Genomic DNA, 23721 nt, shown 5'->3' with positions numbered 1-23721 from the left:
GACACCCCTCAACACAACACAGACCCAACCCCCCCAGCTTTGAAATTATGTCGGCATGGTTGCCGTTACCAAGGCAACTGTCCCATGAGTAAGGGTGGGGTGGGTGCAGCTGGTGCTTCATGACTGAGTCAAGGGTGTGTGTGTCTGTGTGTGTGTGTGTGTGTGTGTGTGTGTGTGTGTGTGTGTGTGTGTGTGTGTGTGTGTGTGTGTGTGTGTGTGTGTGTATGGTGGAGAAAGAATGTGTTTTTTTTTTCTCCATATTGAATAAGAGCCATTCATCGTGGTGAGGTCAAGATGGTCGATGTCTGAATGGTGCAAAGTTTTCCTGGGTGTGTGTGTGTGTGTGTATGTGTGTGCGTGTGTGGGTGGGTGGATGTTGTAACCAATCTGAGAGAATGGGTCGGTACGTGTTTGTGTGGATGCAAAGATCTAAATTTGTTTCAGCATTAAACATGTGCTGCTGACTCACCCACTGCACCCACTTTCCATCTTTGCACACACACAACCATATATATGTGTGTGTGTGTGTGTGTGTGTGTGTGTGTGTGTGTGTGTGTGTGTGCGCGCGCGTGCGTGCATGTGTGTTCTGGTACATCCACTCTCAGTTCCCATCTTGGAGTGTCATCCTCCTTGTTATAATGCTGATTTAATGAACTCCAAACTATGAGCTGTACTTTTCAGCCTGTCTTACCCAATAGGATCTTGTGATGCTGAATGATATTTTTTACTGCAGAGGTGGTTTCACATTCAATTAGGCTGAGTTTTTTTTTTAACCCCCCCCCTTCATATTGAATTAAGCAAGGTCATGCTGCTCTTGTGGCGCACACGCTGTAATTCAAATGAAGTGCTGGATGCTTGAATAGGCAGAGCAAGGCATGAAATCCACCAGGCTTTGATTGCCTTGAAGAAGAAACACCATTCTGTTAAATATAAGCTGTGAAGTTGAGTACGCATACTTCAAATTCAATATTCAACATAAATAGACCACTTTTAAAAAACAGTGAATGTCTTCTTATCATTATTATTTTGAAATTCGGTAGGGTTGGAGACACAAATCCCTTCGGGGTTGCATCAGGAAGTGCATCCGGCGTGAAAAATCTGCCAAATCAAACATGCAGCGCTACCCGCTGTGGCGACCCCTCGTGAATAAGGAAGCAGCCCAAAGTAGCTCTTTTAGGAATGTGTAAAGAAAAGAGACTATAAGCTGAAAATTAACGAGTGCCAATCCCAGAAAGTTGACGATCAACTGGCTAATTGAGCATGCATCAAGAAATGAGTGCCATCACGAATAGCACATTCAAATGTAAACACGGCCCCACTTGAAAGTGCCGCAAAGCTTCTCCAAGATGTGCATCTTTCCGTTCTGGTGTTTTGATGAATGTTGCACGCTATTTTTGGGTAGAGCTACTCAGTTCTATTTTCATTTTCATTGTCAGATGTAATAGAAGACAAATAGCAGTAGAAGAGTTCAAGTCAATCGAAGCTGATGGCAGTGCACTACTCACCATTCATTTGCTGATTAAGGGGAAAACACTTCACTGTTTGCCCAGTGAATAAAAACAGAATGGCAGTGATGAATGGAGTGGTATAAAAAATAGGGGCATGTTTTCATTAGCACTGATTACAACAGATTTTCTTCTCTTTCTTTTTCTTTTTTTTGCATAATTTGCATGAATCATTTCAATGTTTCACAGAACCTTCAGCTTTCAGTTCCTTCCACTGTGGAACCAGCTCCCAGTTTGGGTTCAGGAGACAGACACCCACTCTACTTTAAGATTATTCTTAAAATGTTCGTTTTTGATAAAGCATAGAGTAAGGATTGGATCAGGTGGCCTTGAATCCTCTGTTAGTTACGCTGTAATTGGGCTGGGCTGATGATGGCTTCCCATGATGCACTTGGTGTTTTGTCTCCCTGAGCCTGGTTCTGCCGGAGGTTTCTTCCTGTTAAAAGGGAGTTTTTCCTTCTCACTCTTGCCAAGGGCTTGCTCATAGGGGTTTGTCTGATTGTTGTAGTTTTTAGTTATGAAAGCTATGAAGCACCATGAGGAGATTGTTGTTGTGAATTGGAACTATATAGATAAAACTGAATTGAATTGAAATCTGTTGTTAGGATGCAGGTGGTGGGTTAGGTGGCAGTCATCTGTTACTATAACCTTGGTCAAGGCTTTTTAAGGACTTTCGTCTGCATCTTTTGTCAGCAGCAACTACGTCAAACACTTTGAGCACAACAAACTAAAAGTCCCGATTGTGTTGCACTCTTTGTGTTGCTGATGCTCCTTCTGGGATTAATGAAGCTCAGATCAGTGTGAAGCAAAACAATTTACCTCTCTGACCGTTTGCTGAATATTAACAAAGTACCCGGGGAGATTTCACACTGAGCTCAAGTATAAGTTTCTGCTGTCTACCTTTAGTGTGCAAGGCCATTCCTCTCCTACTGCGGCTCTCTGCTTCGCATTATCTTCCCATTTCCATTGAGTCATGTCTTCTTCTCTTTTTCTACCCTAATTTCCTTTCTGCTCATCCATCTCTTGTGTTTTTTTGCCTGACTGTCAGCATGTTGTGCTTCCTCTCATTTCTGTCTTCAGCATTTTTCTTGCATTCCTTCTGTCACCCCCTCCTTCTCCTTCTCTTTTCCCTCATCACCTGTTCTTTGCCTTTTTCTCTTGTCTGTATTTTTCATCCTTCTTGCCATTGTTTTCCTCTTTTCTCTCACAGTCACTGTCTTCCCTGCTCTTTCCCCCACCTGTCATCCATCCAATCACCATTTTTCATCTTGTCATCATAGCAGTGTTGCTGTCTCCCATCTTGCCTTTTTGCCGTTCTCCCCTTCTATCTACTTATTTATCCATCATTTTTCACTTTTTTATTGGATAGTTTTCTGTAACACTTACGGCTGCTCTCTTCCCCCACCTAGTCCTGCTTTCTCCCCTGATTTCACTTCTTCCTCAATCCTTCCGTACGTCCATCATTTGCCCCACCACATCATTGCAGTATTATTTTTACAGGCACACTCTTTCAATTGCTCTCATCGACCGTCCTCGTCATCATTACCCATCAGTATTTGTTAATCTCTCAGACCAGGATTTCTGTTCCTGCCCTTTTGCCTCATCCCGCCCCCTCCTTTTCTCAACTGTCTGTCATCGTGTTGTGCTTTGACATTTTTCTCATTTTCATCTCCGAACTGTCTCCACCCATCAGACCGTTTTCATCTTGCTGTCACTTTGCCGTGTCATTTTTCTCATCTTCCCTCCTCGCTGTCGCTCTTCTCCCGTCTCCCCTCCCTCTTCCTTTCCTCTGACTTCGTTCACCTTTGCTGTTTTACCCTCTCACTTTCATTTCAGGGTTTCACTGCACTTTGAACGTCACAGGTCTCAGGTGGTAACACAGTGAACACAACATTGCAACAATTACCTTTTTATGCAAAAAAGATGCACTTACAGAAAATATATTTGGAAAGAACGCCTCAAGGCAGTCTGTTTTTTAGTAATTTGTTCAATAAATAGATTAACAACTGGAATATTCTGGAGGGTTCTCATGTGCTACTCTTTGGATTGAAAGGCTAGTTTTTTCTGCTTACTTCTTGTGTGTCGTTTTGCATAACTCTGATGTCAGAATTCCTTCAGCTGCAAGTAGGTTTTTCAATTTGATTTTAAATCCTCCCACAAAATGTCAGTATGATTCAAATCTGGGCTTTGAAGAGGCCATGCCATAAACCTTCATGGTTGATCGGCTTGTGCTCCTATTCTGTTGAAAGGCCTGATTTTGATTGAGTTTAAACTTTTGGACAGATGGCCTCACATTATTCTATCCTGTTATCACAGTTGAATTAATGACTGCAAGCTGCCAAGTCCCAGTGGCAGTGAAGCATCCCAGAAATATTTCCCCTCTAACACACTTTACAATTTGTGGGCGATGCTTGTCTAAAAAACGTCTGCTGATACTGTGGCCTGATAATCTTAGATTCATCTGTTCAGACCACAATCTTCCAGCAGACCTAGTTTTGGCAAACTGTAGTTTTGATCTTTTTTGGACCGCTTGGACTTTTTCCTGGCACGATAGCAGTGAAGGTCAAATGTGTGTAATTCTTTGCTGATCACCTCTGTTAATAGTCGGTGTTTCGAAAAAGGAACAAATATTTGCTTGCTCGAATAGGTCAAGAAAGTCGATGACTGTACACGCCAACTGGGAACAAAAGTCACACGGGCTCACAGCAGGAAACTTCTTAATTGGACACAGTTGTGGGAGCCTGTCATTCCGCCGTGTTAGACATTTTGATGAATTTGGACATGGCCCAAATAGATCTGATTCGAGTTTCTGTAAAATTACTTGAGCGTGATGGACTCGCACACTCTTTGTTGCCTGTTAGATGTTAAAAACACATCAAGAAATGGTTGAACAGGAACTTCAGACTGCACATGTATGCTTCTGAAGACTTTTCCAAAGCCTGCTTAACAGCAGTGAGAAAACCCACTTCTAATGTTCAGTATAAATAGCAGCTGTATTGCGTGAATGTTAGCGTTTAAGGCACCTTAACTGAGCCGCCCACTTACAGTCAGCCCTACAGAATGCTCCCTCTATGCAACACTGGGGCTCTCATTCTTAAGGAATTTCACCTTCTGTGCTCAACACTTTGCTATCTGTTTTATTGCAAATGATTTGATTTATGCTGGTTTTAGGGTATTATACAGTTAATAGGTGTTTCCAAGTGTTTCTGTCAGTACTGGCATTGTGAACCCCAGTGGGTAGGTATAGGCTGGGCCAAATAGCATAGACATCACCCAGCCACATTGTTTGACCACTTCTGGGAAATGCACAGACATTTCCAGATCAGGCTAAATGTGTAATTTCCCTCGTTTGTGTACCAAAGGTTGATCTGAAAGCTGCTCAGAATACCTGTAGAGGAGTCTTCCAGTTCAAAATCTGGTCTAAATGCAAAGTTTTCTTTGAAGCTGCACTTTAGAGCCGCTTAATGAAAGTGAAGTTGTTTGAATTCTAGTGCAAACTGAGACTTTTGTTCAGCTATTTGCATTTCTGCAGCTCATCAATCTGAACAAAGAGGAAGTAAACTTAAACAAAAACGTATCAGCAGCTCACTGTGGCTAGTTAGTATCACCAGATTTAAACACTCTTATTGTTACCTGAACAAACAAGTGTTAACTTCAGCTGTGACAAATACCTTTGGCCCCAGTTTGCTGCTTACCACTTCTTTGTTTTTGAATGTTATCCAGTGTCCTTTACACAGTATGGCAGTTTCGGGGATTTTCGCCTTCTGTCACTTGCTTTTTCTGTCCTCCTTCTTATTTTTGAGCTCTACAAACCAGCGTTTGCTTGCTTGCTCAAACTTGAGAATGGCACAAATTGGCAAAACGGACAAAAAGTTAAGCAGGTTTCAGCTTTATCAGATTACACTGAAATCTGATCGAGACCGTGTCTGTACAAACAGAAAAATAATTCAGTTAGCTTCCTGTTACAACTCTGCATTTGCTTTGTACAAAGTTAGTTTACATTGGTAGTAAAACTATGAATACATATTCACACTCCTGCCACACTAGGAAACATTGTATTAACCGTGCCTCCATCAGGTCATTTCCCACGGGATCTACCAACTTTTTAGGAAGTTTTTTTCCCACTACAGCGACTGTTATTTTGCTCCCCCAAAACCCCTGCTTTGAGTGGAAATACAACTGTTGTGTATAATGCATCTCAATGCGCAATGTTAGGCCAGATTTAACTGCTTGAAGAAAGAAAAATACTGTGGTTCACCAACTGCACCACATATACGCTTACAGCTCAAACAATCCAAAGTTCTGCATTATGGTTTTAATAAAGTCGTGCTCTCTGCCAACGAGACAAAGGGAAGTTGAATTGTTCTTTTTTCATTTACACCAATCCATCTTTGGGTTCGGTTTGAACATTTAGTTTGGAAATTTGCTTTTGTGCATCCCTTCTCAGTTTGGTTTAAAGCACTGCAGGAGAGCCTGGTTGATAAATAAGAGTATGCAGTTTGCTCTCACTGTGGGCCAAATTTTGGGGGTTTTAAGTTTAAACAAGTTTTATAAGCTCTTTCTACTCCTCACTGCTATGTAGAGCTGCCAATGTGTGAAGCCATGCCCGCCTGCCGCTGTAAAGCCTATATGTTTATGCTTTAGTTTTGCGAGCCAAATCCGATCTACAAAAGAAGACTTGGCAGATAAAATATGAAAGTTAGCACGAGACAGACAGACGTGCAATTTCTGTCCTTGTTCGTAAATCGGTCGATCTCCCCACACCATACTTCTCATAGTTTACATGGTGCAGTAGTGCAATCACTGAAAAAAAATGCACTCTGTGCTCTCATTATCTGAGGTTTCAGATCCGGTTGTTATCATCCAGTCTGTCTAGAGATGTGCAAGTATTGTTTGTCTACGTTTGTTTATTCACGAGAGATACATTTCAGTATTCTTTGTTTGAACCGAGTGACCAGCCTGCTAAGAAAAAATGAGGGAGCAAAACAAACAACTGCCAGTTCCGTTTGTGATTGGTGCTGCAGGTGTGCGACAGTCTGTGTCTTTGCGCAACACGTCACTTTATCTCAAAGATGATCCGAGTGATGATCTGTCAAGAGAAAATTTGCGTCTTAGTTAGGTTTAATAATTCTCACAGTCTGTTACTTTGTGCTGTATGAAATTCTCCTCGAGATTGCTTTGGTTGCTAGCACATTGGTCATCAGCAGTTTACAGACATGTCTGCAAACACTTAAAAACTATTTGTCATGTATTAGTAAAACTGTAAAAAGCACGGAGGCTGTTGCACCTTTTCTATGGTGGAAACACTTCTTCATACAATGCCTAATGAATAAGACAAAGTAATTTGTATTGCAAACAACAGATTTCTTTCAGTTTAATGCCATTTTTGTCCCAGATTCCCTTGAATATTTTTAAAAACTGATAAGAATGGAGACCCTTATTTTGTGTTTTTTCCCTCCTTTTTCTTCTTCTCAGAGCTGATCCAGAATGGCCGGCTGCTCACGCTACCCCTGATGGCAGGAGACCTGCACTCCCTGCTGCCCGATGAAGACAGGAGACGTCTTTATGTGGCCATGAAAGATGGCCTTCTGTCTACCAGTATGGATGACATAACGCAAAACCCACGCAAGGTTAGAACCGCAGGACGCGAGCACACATTTGCTTACCATTTAAGGAAAGGTAGACTCAAGAGATGTAACACAAAATACACACATAAAACACACAGTCAGATGACAGCAGATGAGATAGCTGATGTGTCAGAGACTTAATAGGGCTAATTGCTGATGGTTTAAGAGGAAAGTCACACCCTTCTAATATCCCCTCTAATCTCTTATCTTTGTCAAATTCCTTACTTGTGCTGCACAAAAGCTCCGCTTTTCTTCCTCTGACCCTGTTTTGTGGTTCTTAGCTCAACAAACAATTCACTTACCATTCATTTCCATTTAGCATGGAGACAGAAACAGTGTTCAAAAAGCAGAAAGAGGCTGTGCCACATTTCCACCTCTATTCAGCTTTCTCCTTTGGCAGCCAAGCTGTCCACCTTTTGAGCAGAAGGTGATTTTTTTGACCTGATCACTTAGTATTATTTAGTTTAGCCACTGGTAAATGGAAGAAAGTACAGAAGTTGGGAATGTACACTTAAAGAAGGGGCTACGCTTTAAAAAAACAAGGGGGGAGAAGACTTTAAAAAAAGAAGACACAAGCAGATATGACTGTAATGGATTCCATTCAAGCCAAAATTATTTTATGCACGTTTCTTACATCCTAACTTCCTCTGCTTTCCACATTTACTGCTCAAAGGCACGATTGCCTCTGTTGGCACCAAAACGGAGGTATTATGCTTCAGACGAGAACAGCTAAACTTCAGATGAAAAACGACTGCACGAGGTCAGCTGCACACCACATTTTTGCTGTGCCAAGACTGCACAAGCGCATCTCTAGATTTTATACACTACTGAACGGGTCAATATTTGATTTGATGAGCTTTTTCACGTATCAGTAAAGTGAAATGTAAAGTAAAGTGACTCTGCCCAGCACATAAGCAATACACAGGAATGTGGAAGTGTCACAATAATATTCAGACCAACCCAAGATTTGCTGCGAGACGCGGCGCTCCTTTGTGGTGGCTGTTAGACGTGGAAGTTTTGTTACAGTATCTAGTTTCATTCTGCAGCTTTAGCACGGTATCGAGACAGCCAGACAGCCACGTTAATGGCTCGCCAGCCAGTCAGGTAGAGTTCAGGGTCACAGCAAGGACACAGAACAGTGCTGGCTTTCTTAACCCTGCCCAGCCGGATCAAATCAATACCCTCATCAGTCAGACGTGCATGGAAGCTGTCAGAGAGCCAAACAGGTAGAACAGCAGACAAACAACCAGCGAAACTGACAGACAGCCATCAGTTGCGCTGGCCAGCCACCCACTCAGTCAGGCATTCAGCCAGCATAAGGATAGATCGTCACAGTCAAATCATAACTCAGCTCTGTGCGGGCTGTTAAGTTACATATTTGTACATCCAGTATTTATAGGCTGTTTGTACCTTTCCAGCCTGTGTGCAGTCCCCCCCCCCCCCGGTGTTAAAATCACTCAGTGCCATGTTCTGAAGATTTCTGTTTATTTTCTCAGAGCTTCTTATCAATGCTGCCTGAGGCAATCTGGATCCTGTTTTTATTTATATTATCTCCTCCCGACTTTAACCACACTTATGCATAGTGGACGTGCGGTTTTTCTGTTATATAAAAATCAGTGTGAGAGACGATCTTATAATTTATTATAACAATTAAATCACATTTTTCTTCGATCGGGGGAAAAAACCAAACAAAAAAAACTCGGGGCATTCTTTCTGTGTGAGTCAACAGCTTGCAGCGGCTGTAACACAAAGGGTCACCAGGGGTTTGAGTGTTTGTTTGCGGCTTTTTGTTTGCATACAGTATTTGTTCTTCTCTCCTTTCATTTTCTCTGTTTTCAATCTTCTCTCGGCCCTGAAAACGACTCTAAAAGTACTGAAATTTTGCATTTTTTCTAGCTTTTTTCCCCTTGTTCCTTTTTCTTTTTAAAATTTCTTCCCTTTTTACAAAAACCCACATTTACATCTTCTGTTTCGTATAAACTGACAACCAGCATGTTTTTCACCGAGGGGTAAAATCCCATTAACCGCAGCCTTTACCTGTTGAGACTCCCTTAGTGGTGGTCCGTGTTCCTGTCAGTGTGTGGTATTCGGAGATAAACGGGGTCTGCGGTCTCTAATCTAATCTGATGGTCTCAGCTCTGCACCAGCCTCTGTGGGAATGACTGCATCGTGGAACAATTAGTGTACATCCAAAAATTGTTTCCTGAAACCACCGCCATTTGTCATCAATCACTTTCTACAAGCTCCTGTCACTTCTTCACTTCTTCATTCACCCCAAATACAAAAAAGAGAGATAAAAACTACAATCAGTGCACAGATGTGTTTTTTTAATTAATAAAGTGCACTTGTTACAATTTATATATACATTTAGTTTTTTTAATGCAGTGTGAAGTTGAGGTCTTAAATTTAATTCTGACACCCGAACAGCAGTTTGCGTATCACGTACTTAGTGGCGAGTGCAGACGTTCGCTTATCGTATCGATTACATCTCGGTCTCACCGTTCTGCTCTCCAGGGGAATGACTGTCTCAGGGAAATATTTAGATTAGTCATGTAGAAGCCATTTGACACTAAGGCTCACCTCATTCTCGCTCTCGCACTCTCTCCCTCACTGCACACCATCCCAGCCTCTGTTGTTTCCTCCCTTACTGGCTTTACATGAAAGCATTCTCCATTATAGAGTTTTTATTATACGCTGATTAAGTTTACACTGAAGCAAACAGTGTGGTTTAATGTGATTAAGCTAGCAAGTGCAAGACAAACACTTCTCTGATTGCTTTAGTTTGTTACAGGGTGAAGTCATTCATTTTTCACGTTACAAATGTACCTTTTCATGTGTGATTATCTTACCTGAACCCAGGATGACCTCACACAACCAAACCTAAACAGACCCAAAGAAAAAAACAGGAACCTGAGGGGTTTATTACACCACACTGATTCTCACAGCTTAAACAACAACAACGGAAAAAAAAGAGACATCGACATGTAGATCTCGATTATTCTCTGACTCTTCACAAAAGGCACAGATCTCTCTCATTTGTGCATTACACAGTGTGGAAAGATTTTTTGGAGCAATGTCATTTATTTTCTTCTTGAAGCCCTTATCAAAGAGCTCACATACAAAGTGAAGTAAATACCATATATCTTCCTCTGAGCCAGGGTCTTCAAAATCCATCGTGTGGGCTTTATGGCAGCCCACACGATGCAAGAAAGGAATGCACGACTGTATTTCATTCATCTCCGGTTCATATCATGATATAACAGCAAAGGATGAGACTGTGAGAGCTATTCTTCTTTTAGTCATCACAGCAGACTACAGGTCTGTGAGAAAAATATGAAGTGAAACTAAAGTGAATGAATATGATTTGTTTTGGGGGGGTTTTTAGGGAACTTCATAAAGGCTTTGCTGATGCTGCTGCACTGATAACCTTCACCTTTGTTTAAGTAAAATCCAACATGGAGTCTTTATGATTGTTATCAATAAAAAAATGTGGGGCATGGGTCATGAGTTTTTTCGATCTTCAGAAAAAGTCTGAGAACCGCTGCGCTGACACAGGTTAATGTGGCCTAAGTCATAAACTTCCTGAACTGGAACTCGGTCACCGAAAGTTTGATTCCCTGTCTTAGAGCCTGTCGTGTCCAATAAGAACTGCTGGTTAAAGAAGAAACTACCTGTGACCACAACAGAGAGGAAATTGTGGAGCCAGAACCCCGTTTGGTTCATCTTGGACCTTTTACAGTGGCTGCTTTAGTTGTTCTGTTGATGCAAGATAACATAATAACATCATGTTATAACTGCACAAATCAAATAATAACACGATGTTTAGCGTTTACAGTCAGACTAAATACTGTCAGCCATGTATAATTTTAATGAACAGTCATTTAGTCATTTAGATGAGTGATAATAGCTGCATTGCAGTGCACATTCACAGTGTGTAGGCATGGCCAGGATTGTATGTCAGTTAGTCATACTTGTAGTCATCTACTCTGCTCTGGCAGTTTGGCCCATTATCAGAAGTCAGCAATGCTGCCAGTTGGCTTTTTCTTTTCTCCTCCCTAAAGCTGACTATCTGTTTGGAGCTAAGAGGTATGAAAATCATCTCCTTCTTTCTTCTAGATTAGTCATGTTCTGCTGACTATCCCTGCCACGCTCCCTCACAAAGCACCTGCCAATCCCCCGAAGCCCTTTATCGGAAATGTAGAGTGAGCAATAAAAACATTTCTGAAATCTCTTTGTCCCTCTCTTTTTTCTCTCCCCCTCTCTTCGTTCTGTAGCTGTATTGGCCAGCCAGTCCGGACCGCGTCCAAGAATGTCTCATGGCTGGGAAGGATCCAGAGGTAATCAAATGCACACTCGCAGATGCACACGCAAACACGCTAAGATTGGGTAAGTACCGGCATTACCCTGACTTAAGCAACGCAGGGAAAAGAATTACATTCGGACACATTTGCGTGCAGATATGAATCAGTGACTTGCCGGTCAAACCACATCAGCCGTTTTCATCCTTTCTCTACTTCCTACTGCTGTTTGATAATACTATACAAGAACTGTCTAGAGTTATGAAGCAATAAAGCAATACAGTAGGATGATAGATTACCATCAAGGGCAGAACTAAAGCTGAATGTATCGTATTCATTTGGGAACTGTAAACAAACAAGACAGTTTTCATGCAGGCAGGCATATCAAGATTCAGTTGATCCAAGTACTGGCAGACGTCTGGTGGGGCGTGCTGAACAATCAGTCACATCTGAAGTTTTAGGACTACTTTTCTGCTTCTTGACTTCACAATGAGCTCAATATGAAAGGTGTGAAAATTTGTCAGAGTTAAATGAGTGCAAGTCATATTGTTGTTTGATATTCAAACAAGTAATAGGAAACAGTTAAGCATCAGTGCAAAATAATGTGTGTCATCCATCATTCCTCACTTTATGGTCCCTGTTTCTCCGTGTCCAGCTGGAGTGTGCGAACTTCCTGCGCGTTCTGCAGCCTTTTAACCAGACTCACCTGTATGTGTGCGGCACCGGGGCCTTCAACCCCCGCTGTGCTTTCATAGCCACCAGCCTCTTCCATCAGGTAATACTACAGAAACATTTACATACACTATACAGATAATATATGCAGGTGGAAAATATGTATTATTATTTTCTTTTGCGACTTTGCTGGATGGAAAATGGTATCTGTAGAGGCGTGAGCTCTACCAGACTTAAATCTACTGCTCCTAAAAATAATAAAGCTGAAGAATGGGTTGTGCTTAAAAGACTGCTAGCTTTCTGGTCTGGTAAAAATGAACCAGACCATCAAAACCCGATATTCACTGAAGCCCTGCTATCAAATCCCTCTCCGTGAAATCTGAAGAAGCTCCTCTTTTTGTTCCTCGCATTTTTCCTTACCTATCACACTAATTCAAAACCATCACGGTCATCACGTGTACAGTCGATTGTAATTTCCAAACTGTCTGCTGATGTAGTTCCCACATTTATGCCACTTTACTCGCTTATTCTTCTGAAATAGCAGCCAGTCGAGCAATTTTTGTGCCTGAAGCCATCTGTCCAACAACAGTTACCCCTTCTTTCAAAGTCACATAGATTACTTGTTCCATTTTGATCCAAAATCAGAATCAGTTGGATTATTCTCTGCAATTTTATACAAGCAGCACTTTGATGTTAACTGTAGTGCTGCCCATGGATGCATAGGCTCTAGCATTTGCCCACATATCCACCAGTGTTCAGTCTGCGATATGTTAAATTAACGTTCATCAATGATGCTCTACTCATTTATCCAGGTTTTGAGGGCTGTCTGCATTAAAAAAAATAGAAATATATGTATTGGATGCCTTGATTTTCCTACCACCCACCAATATGTCTGTGTTTTCAGACTTCGAGTTCCAGCCCCTATACGCTTGCCTACGAGCAGCTGAAATGTCATGTGGTGTCTGCCCCTATGCCCACATATCCACCAGGGTTCACCTTGTGATATGTCAAATTTCCTTTCGTCACTGATGCTGCACTGTGTGGGCTACCAGACACCTTAGCTATGTTATTTGACATTTTAATGTCAAATGCAATGGATGGTGAATGAAACTGTAGAGGTCAAACCTGCCTGCTGTTGTCGGTGTATAATTTCTCATCATAATGACACATGTGGGTTATCGTTTTTTCCCAAAAATAGGCTGCTGGTTCTGAAGTTTCTCACTCATCTCACTTAGTTGTGTGTGTGTCTGTATGTGTGTGTGTCAGAAAACAGTTAATCCCATGAAAGACCATGTGAGGTCAGAGCAGAGGTTCAGACATGGTTCTTAGAGGTGCCGATGGTGCTGACTGGTTTAACATTGAGCTTCACACATTTTAAAATCCCTCCACTTAGCCCGATTAGCCTCAATTAGGTGCTCACTGAGTGCATGTGTGGCTGGGTAGTTGGGCTCACTTAAATGGTGCTATATATGCACTGGTACTTTTTATGCATGTATGTAGGTTTTTTTATGTTGCTGTGTCTTTTTTTTAGTTTTAGTCAGATTATATGTATTTATTTTGTTTGTTTTTGTGTTTTATTCTGTTGTATCTATTTTCTTGATCTATGGTTTTATCTTGAAAAGCACTGGTCTGCTTTGTTGCTTACACATGCTGTAGAAATAAAACTGACATTGACATCAGGCTCAACTCGGGGTTCAGTATCCTGCCTGAGGATGCTCTGACACATGGACAGGTGGAGGTGGGGATTAATCCACCTTCCGACTGGTTGATGACTCGCTCTACCACCGCTTCTGGATGATTTGCTGCATCAGTGGATAAACTACTTGAGATTGCAATATAAATTAGGGCAGCTTTCTGATCTGTCTTCTTTCTGTATGAGTGACATCTGTGATTTCTTTGACAGTCAGAGCATCAGACTCTCTCCTACGGCCAGACAGAGTGCGGGAAAGGCAAATGTCCCTACGATCCATTCCAGAAAACAGCCTCTGCAGTCGTTGGTAAGTTAACTGTTTCTTTAAACCTCACCTTTAATAAACAATACACGCACCATCATGCACTTTATTTTCTCAACAACAAAATATAACCTGTAGGTGGAAATGAATCATCTGAATATGCATAATTAGGTGTTTTATCAAAGAAAAACTAGATTGAAAATGGGTTTGTGTTTAAAGCGTTCTTAGCAAAAGTGATGCTTTGCTGTTATAAAACCCATCAAACTGTGGAAGTTATATATAATTTCTAGAGGATGTCTAAAACAGGAGAGCCATGACTTGGATGTCTTTCAATGACTATTGATGAGAATCCTGTTGTGTATTCTGTGTAGATGGAGAGCTGTATGCCGGCATCACCTCAGACTTCATGAGCCGGGACTCTGCCTTCTTCCGTAGTCTTGGCAGCCGTCGTGTCATCCGCACTGAGCAGTACGATTCCACCTGGCTGCAGGGTAAGTGCAGAAAAGCACCACTTCCTTTTTGAAGTCTTCCTTTGTGTCGAACAACTCAAAACTGTGTCTGACATTAGAAGTTAGTTGAGAATGTGCTCCTTACGATAACAGAATCTTTTTCAGCTATTTTCAGCAGACAGCTTCAGCGTTACGGCATCCACACAGCATTTTAGCAGGAAATGCAAATTTTACTAGTTCTTTATTATTCTGGTTGCTTCCGTACGTTTTTCGCCGCTTAACTACTCCCTCAGTTTTTGTGCTATTTTCACTGTTCAAATCTTAAAAAATTCTGCTCTTTCTGCTCTTTCCTGATTTTGGTGCTCATAACTTCTATACTTTTTGAGATATTGAATTTTTTATGCAATATTTTTTGCCCATTTCTTCCACATTATCCATGGGGTGACTGATTTTGCTCGCCGAGATGAGCTGTGTTTTAGCTCAGTGAGATGAGCAGCCGTTCTCAGACTGGAAGGGTTCAAATCCTGCTTATGGCAATAATTTTTTTCAGTTCACAGTTAAACTTTTTTAACTCTATTCAACACAAATTTAAGCATCTTTACCCCCTTTCAGCAAAATTTTAAGTTTTTTCTGCTGTTTTCAGAAAAAAACTCTTTTCAGCAGAAATTCTACTCATTCACCTCTTTTCAGCGCAATGTTCTGCTTCTTTCAGGTTCAAATCCCGCTTGGGGCAACAATATTTTCAGTACTCAGTTGAACTTTTTTAACTCTTTTCAACACAGATTTCAGCTGCTTCACCACTTTTCAGCACAAATTCCAGCTCTTTCAGCTGTTTTCAGCAAAAACCTCTTTACAGTAGAAATTCTGCTGATTCACCTCTTTTCAGTGCAACGTTCTGCTTCTTTACCACTTTTCAGCAGAAATTCTGCTGATTTACCTCTTTTCTGCAGAATTTTCAACCATTTCACCTCTTATCAGCATAATTCTCAGCAGCTTCTGCTCATTTCAGCAGAATTGTCAGTCTCTCCATCTCCTTTCTTGTTAGCATGATTTTGCCTCAGTGAGATGACTAGCTGCCTTGAGACCAGGAGAGCCGGGTTCGAATCCTGCTCATGGCAAAATTTCTTTTCACCTCTTTTCAGTACAAATTTCAGCTTCTTTAACCCTTTTCAGTAGAATTTTTTGCTTTTCACCACTTTTCAGCAAAAAACTTCTGCTTCTTCACCTGTTTTCAGCAGAATTTTCAGTTTCTTCACCGCCATACAACTTTTTGCAAGTTTTCAACTTTTTCAGCTTTTTTCAGCAGACAGCTTCAGCATTAAGGCATCCACACAGCATTTTCGCAGGAAATGCAAATTTTTCTAGTTACATTTGTATCAGTGTAGCCGGACTGTAACCGGACTTATATTTGATTTCTTATAATTTGCCTGTGTGTGTGTTTGTGTGTGTTTGTGTGTGTGTGTGTGTGTGTGTGTGTGGGACTTTCCTCCAGATGCCCACTTTGTGCGGGTAGCGCCGCTGTCTGAAACTGATAATCCAGAAGATGATAAGGTTTACGTGTTCTTCACCGAGCGCGCTCAGGAGGCGGAAGGTGCTGCTGGCAAGGTGCTCTACTCCAGAGTGGCACGTGTGTGCAAGGTATGCGACATGTTTGTTTGGCATAGATAGGGTATGTGTAGTTTGGACACTCTCATCAGAACACGTCTGCATGTAGCTTACATAAATATGTTTACCTCCATGGGAAAGTATGTACGTGCTGTTTGGTCAGTGTGTGTGTTAGAGCAGGCAACTGTGTATCTGTGTATCACTGAAATGTGTGAGGGACTGTTTATGCTTGTCGCAATCACTGCGTCTTCCACTGTTGTGTGTTTGCACATTCATGACTTTGTTAGAATCAGAATCAGAATCAGAATCAGAGAGACTTTATAAAGCCCAGAGGGAAATTGAGTTGTCATAGCAGCAAATATACAATAAACATCAAACACTCGTATAAAAAGAGTGTAGAAACAGAGATATTGATAGATAAATATTAAGATAAATAGATAAATATAGAGATAAGGTATAAATATCAAAGGACAAGCATGTGCTCAAATATATGTCATCATGTACAAAAGTGACAGGGTGCGGTGAGGTGTGCTTAATTCTGTTCCACATGTGTGGATCTGACCCAAGTGGATGAATTAAAGAGCCCGATAGCTGCGGGAAGGAACAACCTCCTGTAACATCTCTCAGACAGCGAGGTTAAAGGAACCTGTTACTGAAACTGCTCTTCAGATTGTGTGTTATGGAGGGGGTGGGAGTCATTGTCCATAATTGCAAGCAGTCTTGGCAGCGTGGCGAGCTTCATGCAAATGTTACTGTGTGTGCGTGAATTTTTTTGCCAGCTTAAATATGCAAAGTTCGTATGTTTGTATGTTTGCTACCTCTGTAATCATAGTAGATCTAATTCAGTTCTTTGTAATGTTCATGTAGAACGACATCGGAGGCCAGAGGAGTTTAGTCAATAAGTGGAGCACTTTCCAGAAGGCTCGAATGGTCTGTTCAGTCCCAGGACCAGATGGCTTACAGACACATTTCGACCAGCTCCGTGAGTACACACATGAAAGCATCAAAAGGCAAAACACATCACATTCAAGCTAAAACAAAATCACATCCGACAGGTCTTAACCGCTGGTCATACAGCTGAAGGTCTGTCCCTGAATGTTTCCTAAAAGAGGAATTGAGTTCAAGCACTCAGCCAGTCTGTGTGTGTGTGTGTGTGTGTGTGTGTGTGTGTGTGTGTGTGTGTGTGTGTGTGTGTTTTCATGTGAGTTCGCAGACACTTAAGGAAACTTAAAAACCACTGCCTCAGTAAATGCCTGCATAGCTCCACTGTTACCACGGTGACCAACAGCCCTGTCGGTCACCTTGGGTTTGTCTTCGTGCCTCAGCCTTGGTTACCACGGCAACATTCATTGCAATGGGTTTATTCGTTATCGAGAATTTTCACATCAGAGTCCTCCGGTCAGCTCTGAGTGTGGGTGCGTGCAGCAGCAGGTCTGTGAGAGGTGCGAGATGCTGAATTTGTGAACTTGGACGCTGCCGGTGTGAATTTGTTGCTCACAGATGTGCAGATGCACAACTCTGAGTTTCTCTTAAAAAACGGTGGCATTAATGTTAATGGGTAATCAGCAAGCTTTAAAACACCAATAAAAGGCACCACCACAGTAATTGGGTTGATTCATCAGAATCAGAATACTTTATTGATCCCTAAGGAAATGATGTTTAGCCGAATTCGGAGCTACAATATTAGCGATTTAAATATTTTACTACAGAAATCTTTATTCATTTATAGAAGACATCAACATTTCAACATCGATGTAACTGTGCCTTAGTAGAAAGCATTAGTAAATAACTGCAGTTGATGATACAGCCTGTTAATTCATTGCTACTGCTAGCCCCCCGCACACTATTTTATGCAGCAGTAGGTCCGATGCTTGCATCAGGGTATCTCTATCTTTACCATTGTAATTTGGTGGTGGAGAGTACAGAAACTGTGTAGAGGATGCCTTTTACAAATGAAGCTCCCTATTTTATTTGAGTGGAAACTTAATATTCATGTACTCCTACTTCACCTTTAGTCCTCTGTGGCGGGCGGTTGGGATTATGTTCTTTAAAGTTGCCTCTGCCCATACAGCTCAGAATTAGTCATTTCATATTTTGATTGGAAGTTATGAAAAGGAAAGGGTGGATGGCAGAAAGAGGAAAGCATGGTGATGTTTTAAAAAAAGGAAGGCGTAGGAGGATGAAGCAAATCGGTTTTGTTTTTACTGCAAATTTAGCACACATAAACCTCGCAGTGTGCTGCATAGACAAAATGAAATTAATTGTTGAATAAATAATATTTTTGAATTTCTGCTGCCATGGAATTACAGTGCCCATGGCTTTGGGTCTTCATTAAATGTCATCTAACACGGGTGTGTCTGCAATAACAGTCCAGATGAAGATCCTCGAGCCACGGACAGATGTTTGGATTCCTGAGGAAACTGAATGAGAGCTAGAACTTGCTTCCTTTATCTAACTTCCACCATCACAAAAGAAGTGGGCTTGTATGGAGTGTGAAACACTCCTCTGCAGAAAACTGTCTCCTCTTTGGCCCTGACTTCAGCCCACAAACCTAATGCTCTTGAGACTGCAAGGTTTTCGTGAAAAGTCTGCATTAAAAATTAGAGGCTTGGAGTTTGAAATTCATGGGTGTTCTTGGCAGGGAGAGTTTGCCCAAAGAACACTAAATTGCTAATGTAGTTCCTCGAGTGTTTGAAATCTCTAATCAACTGCCAAGACAAACAGTTAACAAAGAAATGTTTTGATCCATGAGTTACGAGCCCGGCGTGCTTTCACTGCACCACCCTGTTTTTGAGCAGATCATCTTTCTTATGAAGCCACTGTGTTTCCTGCTAGGCCCTTAGGGGATTAGGTATTTGTTAGGAAAAGAAAAAAGGTGTAAATTTGAGACAGGCAGTTAGACATATGGTAACAGTGGGACAGTGTGAGGTTGGGACTTGTCTCTGCTTAGGTTACTCGTCTCCGCTCTTTGTGTAAACAGAGCACACTTAGAGTAAACTAAGTGACTCACTCGGAGAGTTACCATTTGCGTGAATGTATACAGTACATTAACATATACAGTAAATTTTACACTCCTTCACATAGTCCAACCATTACACAAACACATGTTCAACAATAACAAACACCTGAAAGCACACACACTGTTTTTCAGCTGTTACCACACACACACAAAGACACTCAAGCCTCAGCCTGTCTGTGTATACAAAAGAGTTCAGACTTGTCAAGAGCATAAACATCTCTACCCAGCATGCCTCTGGCCATGTTTTAACCATCTGATAAGGCTGCATACAAATTTGTTTGTGAATACACTTCAGCAACACACACACACACAAAACCACGACCTGCATATACAGGAGATTAACCCATAGTGTTAAGAATGCTGTCAATGTTGTGTTTATGCCATGCTCTGCCACATAGAAACACTACAAATCCCATAAACTCGCGACGCTCTGCAGGTCCCTCCAGAGCAGCGCATGACACCCGACACATTTTTTTTGTTGAACATTTTTGCACTTTTGCTAATTCTGTAAGACACAAAAGAAATCTATTAACAACATTCAAACACCCATTAAGTTCAATCCAAATGTATTTATGTGGCACCAAATCACAAAACAGTCGTCTCAAGGTGCTTTATATTGTAAGGTAAAGACAATACAATATAGTCAGGCCCGTGTTGAGAAAGTGGGAAGGAAAAACTCCCTTTTAACAGGAAGAAACCTTCTGCAGAACCAACCTCAGAAGGCAGGGAGACAGGACAAAAACACACTGTGGAAGAGAGCCAGAGCTTAATAATAACCAATGATTAAATACAGAATGGTTTATAAACAATCCATAAAAACACCATTTTAAGTAACACTATGAGTACATAACCCTGTAAAGGCAATGAATAGATAAATAATAAGTGTTCGCACAATTCCAGATATTCCATTAAAAAAGAGAGACCCGAAAAATGATACTGTAGCATGACAAAGCTAAACCTCTAGTAGCTGTGATAATTTCACTAGCAAATGATCTCAGTCTAGCTCACGAGATAATTCCAGTCCAGTCTGTTTCATCACTGACCCTCCAGCATTGAAACAGATTAGACAAATGGGTGGAGATAGACTTATATAAATCTTGATACATATATATATATATATATATAGTTTAGATGGATTTTTTCATATTATTCATTGTGACCTGTTACCATGTTTCCACTGAGTTATCCAGAGTGTAGTTCTTAATTTACTTTATGGCCCATGTCTGTTACAGAGTGTCAAAATCAGCACAGGGAGGAGGTTGGGGTGGATGGATTGGCGGCCACTCTTCATTTACCATTTCCAATGTAAAGTAAATGTTTGCATTTCTGACCACAATCATTCTCTAACCTTGGCGCCTTTATTCTAAACACGATGATAAAGCTCTCCACACCTTTACTGAGGGGGATTAATTTGAACCTGAGCTCTGATACCACATTTTTGGATCTAAACTTAGCCCAGCTATAGAGAATCAATTTCCTTTTGTGTTCTTAGCAGTTCTGTAACGCATGTCATGTCACTCAACAGGCAGGGGAATCAGATCAAAGCTGCACATGTTGCTCTACAAGCTTGTCAGAGCACTTGTTGCAAATTGCTTATTCTCCTCTTGTTCCTTTAGCATATTTTTGTCGATATTGACTCACATGTTTTATGAGGGTTTTGAACACCCTCAGAGTCGGCTTTGTTTTGGGCTGTAATTGCCACGAGGACTGACTCACAGCACCGGACTGCTTTGAGTTTATTGTTCAGTTGTTTTGTGTCTGGAGCTGTAGGGCCTTTTGTTCACTTGTGTAAGTGTTAATGCTCAGCTCTTGTTGTCAACCACGCTAGTGTGAGAAAAACAAAAATCAGACCTCACTTAACCATAATTATTCAAAGAGTCAAACAGTCGAGTGGAAGCCGAGTCCCTCACAGGAAAGGACTCCGTGTCGTGCAGTGATGTTTTCCCCGTTGTTGTGGTTGTTGTTGTTGTGGAGGAGAGTCATGCTATGAGGTTTTAGAGCTGGAGACAGGCAACCCTCTGTGGCCGGATTCTGTGTCCTGACACTGGAGCTACTTCGATTTTCTCAGCCATTTTCCTCGTCTATTTTTGTCTGCGTGCGTAAGATTCAGTGCTTCAGACATAAGGCAGCACCCATACGCTTCCCACAGACAGGAAAAGTGCAGGGGAGGAAGAGCGTCACTGGGAGAGTTTGTGGATGGTATAAAAGCATGACAGTGACGAGAGACAGAGAAACACATCGGCCAGGCAAGCCTCTTGTTCAAGCTCAAATGTAGATTTAATTATTTTTTAAATCCACATATAATTTAAAATGAGTTTTAGATGATGGCGACGATGACCTTCTGAACAGTCAGCTGTTGTAAGCGATCCAAAAAACATCAGTGATGTATGAGAGCCACAACCCAGAAACAGCAAGTTTGACATTTCTGAGAGATTGATGTTTTATATATTGGACGTTTTTGAAATGACCTTAACCTTTCTTTGGGTCAGCCGTATCTTCTCCGGGTCTGTTTGCCCTCATCAGATGGAGAAAAAGGTCAGAAGATAAACTAGAGGGAAAGATTTGTCTCCCTCCGTATATGAAGTGACGGTTAAGCAGTTGCACATATTGCCAAGCCTTCCCAATCCTTTCAGGTTAATCTGACAAATGTGTTTCCACTATTTAATGCTTAATTGCCTTGTCGACAAACACCATTTGTTCAAACTGGTTAGGAAAACATGTTTTGTGATGCTGAGGCAGATTTGACTCCCCCGTTGAACCTTACTAATCCATCATCGCTTGACTGCAAACACTTGAAAGGAAGCCCAGTTTATCAGAGGGAGAAAAAAAAGAGGAGATGGACAGAAAGTGAGTGAAAGTGAGGAGCTGGGCTGATGGCCAAAAGGAGGGTAGGAGGAGGGGGATCTAGTAGGACAGGCAGGATGAGGGCAGAGGTTGTAGCACGTGGTGTTGACCAGACATGAGAAGGACAAAGAAAGATGGGCTGAGGGAGATGAGGAGGGATGTGGAAGCTGTCATCAATGCGTTATTGCTGCAACACTGTGCAAGAGAAGGTGAAGGAGGGGGAGGGAGCAGGAGAGAGGAATATCTGATTTAAGAGATCATTGGAAATAAATTTGGCTTCTGGGCAGGGCATATGAAGAAAACAGAGAGGGGATGAAGAAAGGAGTGGTAATCGCCAAAAGAAAAGCTTTTTATTTTCTTCTTACGACCAAACAAAAATGGGGAGAAACGAAAGGAATAGTTCCAAATTTAGCATTTCAAAAGGTTAAGACTTCCAAAGTGGAAATTGTAGAAGCATAGGCAGAAATTTACCCTCGCGCATTCAGATTTTTAGTGTTGCCATCAGTTCTCTGATCCCTCTTCACATTTTCACTACATTAGGAAGAACAGAATATTTTATTAAAGCATGTGTTGAGTGTAAAGTCCCGGGGTTAGTGTAACAGCCATCGCTACCAAGGTGTGGGGAAGAAAGGAAAAATATAGATTGATGTAAAGGACTGACAGAAGGGAAAGGATAATGGTCAGAGAGAGTTAGAATTGCTGCAGGCCATGCACAAATATATTTTCCCTCTAAGGACCAGGATTGGATGAGTGAGGTGAAGTGAATCTAAAAGGGTGTGAAGGCTGACTGAAGTGAGACAGAGAGAGAAGGAAGCAGGGAAATGGGGTTAATGGGGAAGGATGAAGCAGACTGAAGGTGGAGATGGAGGAGATTATAGATTTGCACTGTATATTTGACTTGTAGTAAACTCAGTGTAATTTACTGGATTTCAGATGTATATTTATTGGTGTGCAATTAGATCCTGAAGCGAAAAAAAAGAACAAAAACATTGTACGACACAGAGAGTGGTATCAAACGTCCTTTGTTACCACCGATGGAGAGCTGGCATCTTAGTCTGGCCATGGATGGCAAAACTGAGTTAACAGCTGTTGCTAGAGGCTAAAACATGTATCACAGTGAGAAATATGGAGTGTCAGAAGGAATAGGGTCAATAGCTGAGAGGGTTAAGGACCGGATAGGATGGAGGCAGGGCTATTATTGGCAAATTACTGTAAGATGGAGGGACGAGACAAGAGGAGTTGGCAGAAAGGTGACAAGCAAGAAGGACGCACGATCTAGGTGTTGGCATTCAGGGTGGCTGGATGAAGAGGAAGGGAAAGAAGAAACAGTGGAGAAATGAGGAGAATATGGGAGTTTGCCTGAGGGTGCACTGGCCAGACAATTAGGATGAGGGGTAAGAGGAGGAGGAAGAAGATAGGGGCTGGGGCTGCAGGTCTGCGGGCTAGACAAGACTATCTTCCCTCAGGGGGAAAACAGCCTCGTTTTGTTTAGAGAAGAAGACACAAGAACAATCCTCCAGAGAAAATAGGCCAGACAGACAGATGGACGGGGGGGACAGAGGGAAGAAGAGATAGCGGGAGGGAGGGTGGGGGACTGGGAGGGACAGCGAAAGTGAGAAACAAAGAGAATGACATACACCCAGAGGGCTCCCGGGATGTCCAGGTGGATTTGAGCAGAAAGGTGCACGGGATGAGAAAACTAATGAAAAGATAAAGAGATGGAAAGAAAAATGAGAGAAGATGATTCAGG

General features: G+C 41.7%; 1 protein-coding gene across 2 annotated transcripts in view; it reads left to right on the top strand.

Annotated features, from left to right (window-relative positions):
* Window positions 1-23721, top strand: part of sema3h (sema domain, immunoglobulin domain (Ig), short basic domain, secreted, (semaphorin) 3H) — a 53244-nt gene that overhangs the window by 13053 nt on the left and 16470 nt on the right. For both annotated transcript variants that reach the window (XM_039604498.1, XM_031745371.2), the window contains exons 2-8: window positions 6981-7135; window positions 11407-11469; window positions 12086-12205; window positions 14006-14099; window positions 14426-14545; window positions 15996-16141; window positions 16976-17090. In XM_039604498.1, the coding sequence (XP_039460432.1) occupies window positions 6981-7135; window positions 11407-11469; window positions 12086-12205; window positions 14006-14099; window positions 14426-14545; window positions 15996-16141; window positions 16976-17090 (813 nt within the window). The remainder of the gene's footprint in view (window positions 1-6980; window positions 7136-11406; window positions 11470-12085; window positions 12206-14005; window positions 14100-14425; window positions 14546-15995; window positions 16142-16975; window positions 17091-23721) is intronic.

The sequence above is a fragment of the Oreochromis aureus genome, linkage group 20 (genome assembly GCF_013358895.1).
Source record: "Oreochromis aureus strain Israel breed Guangdong linkage group 20, ZZ_aureus, whole genome shotgun sequence".
Classification (NCBI taxonomy): Eukaryota; Metazoa; Chordata; class Actinopteri; order Cichliformes; family Cichlidae; genus Oreochromis; species Oreochromis aureus.
Note: the sequence above shows the minus strand (reverse complement) of the source record. Positions and strands in the feature narration are given on the sequence as shown.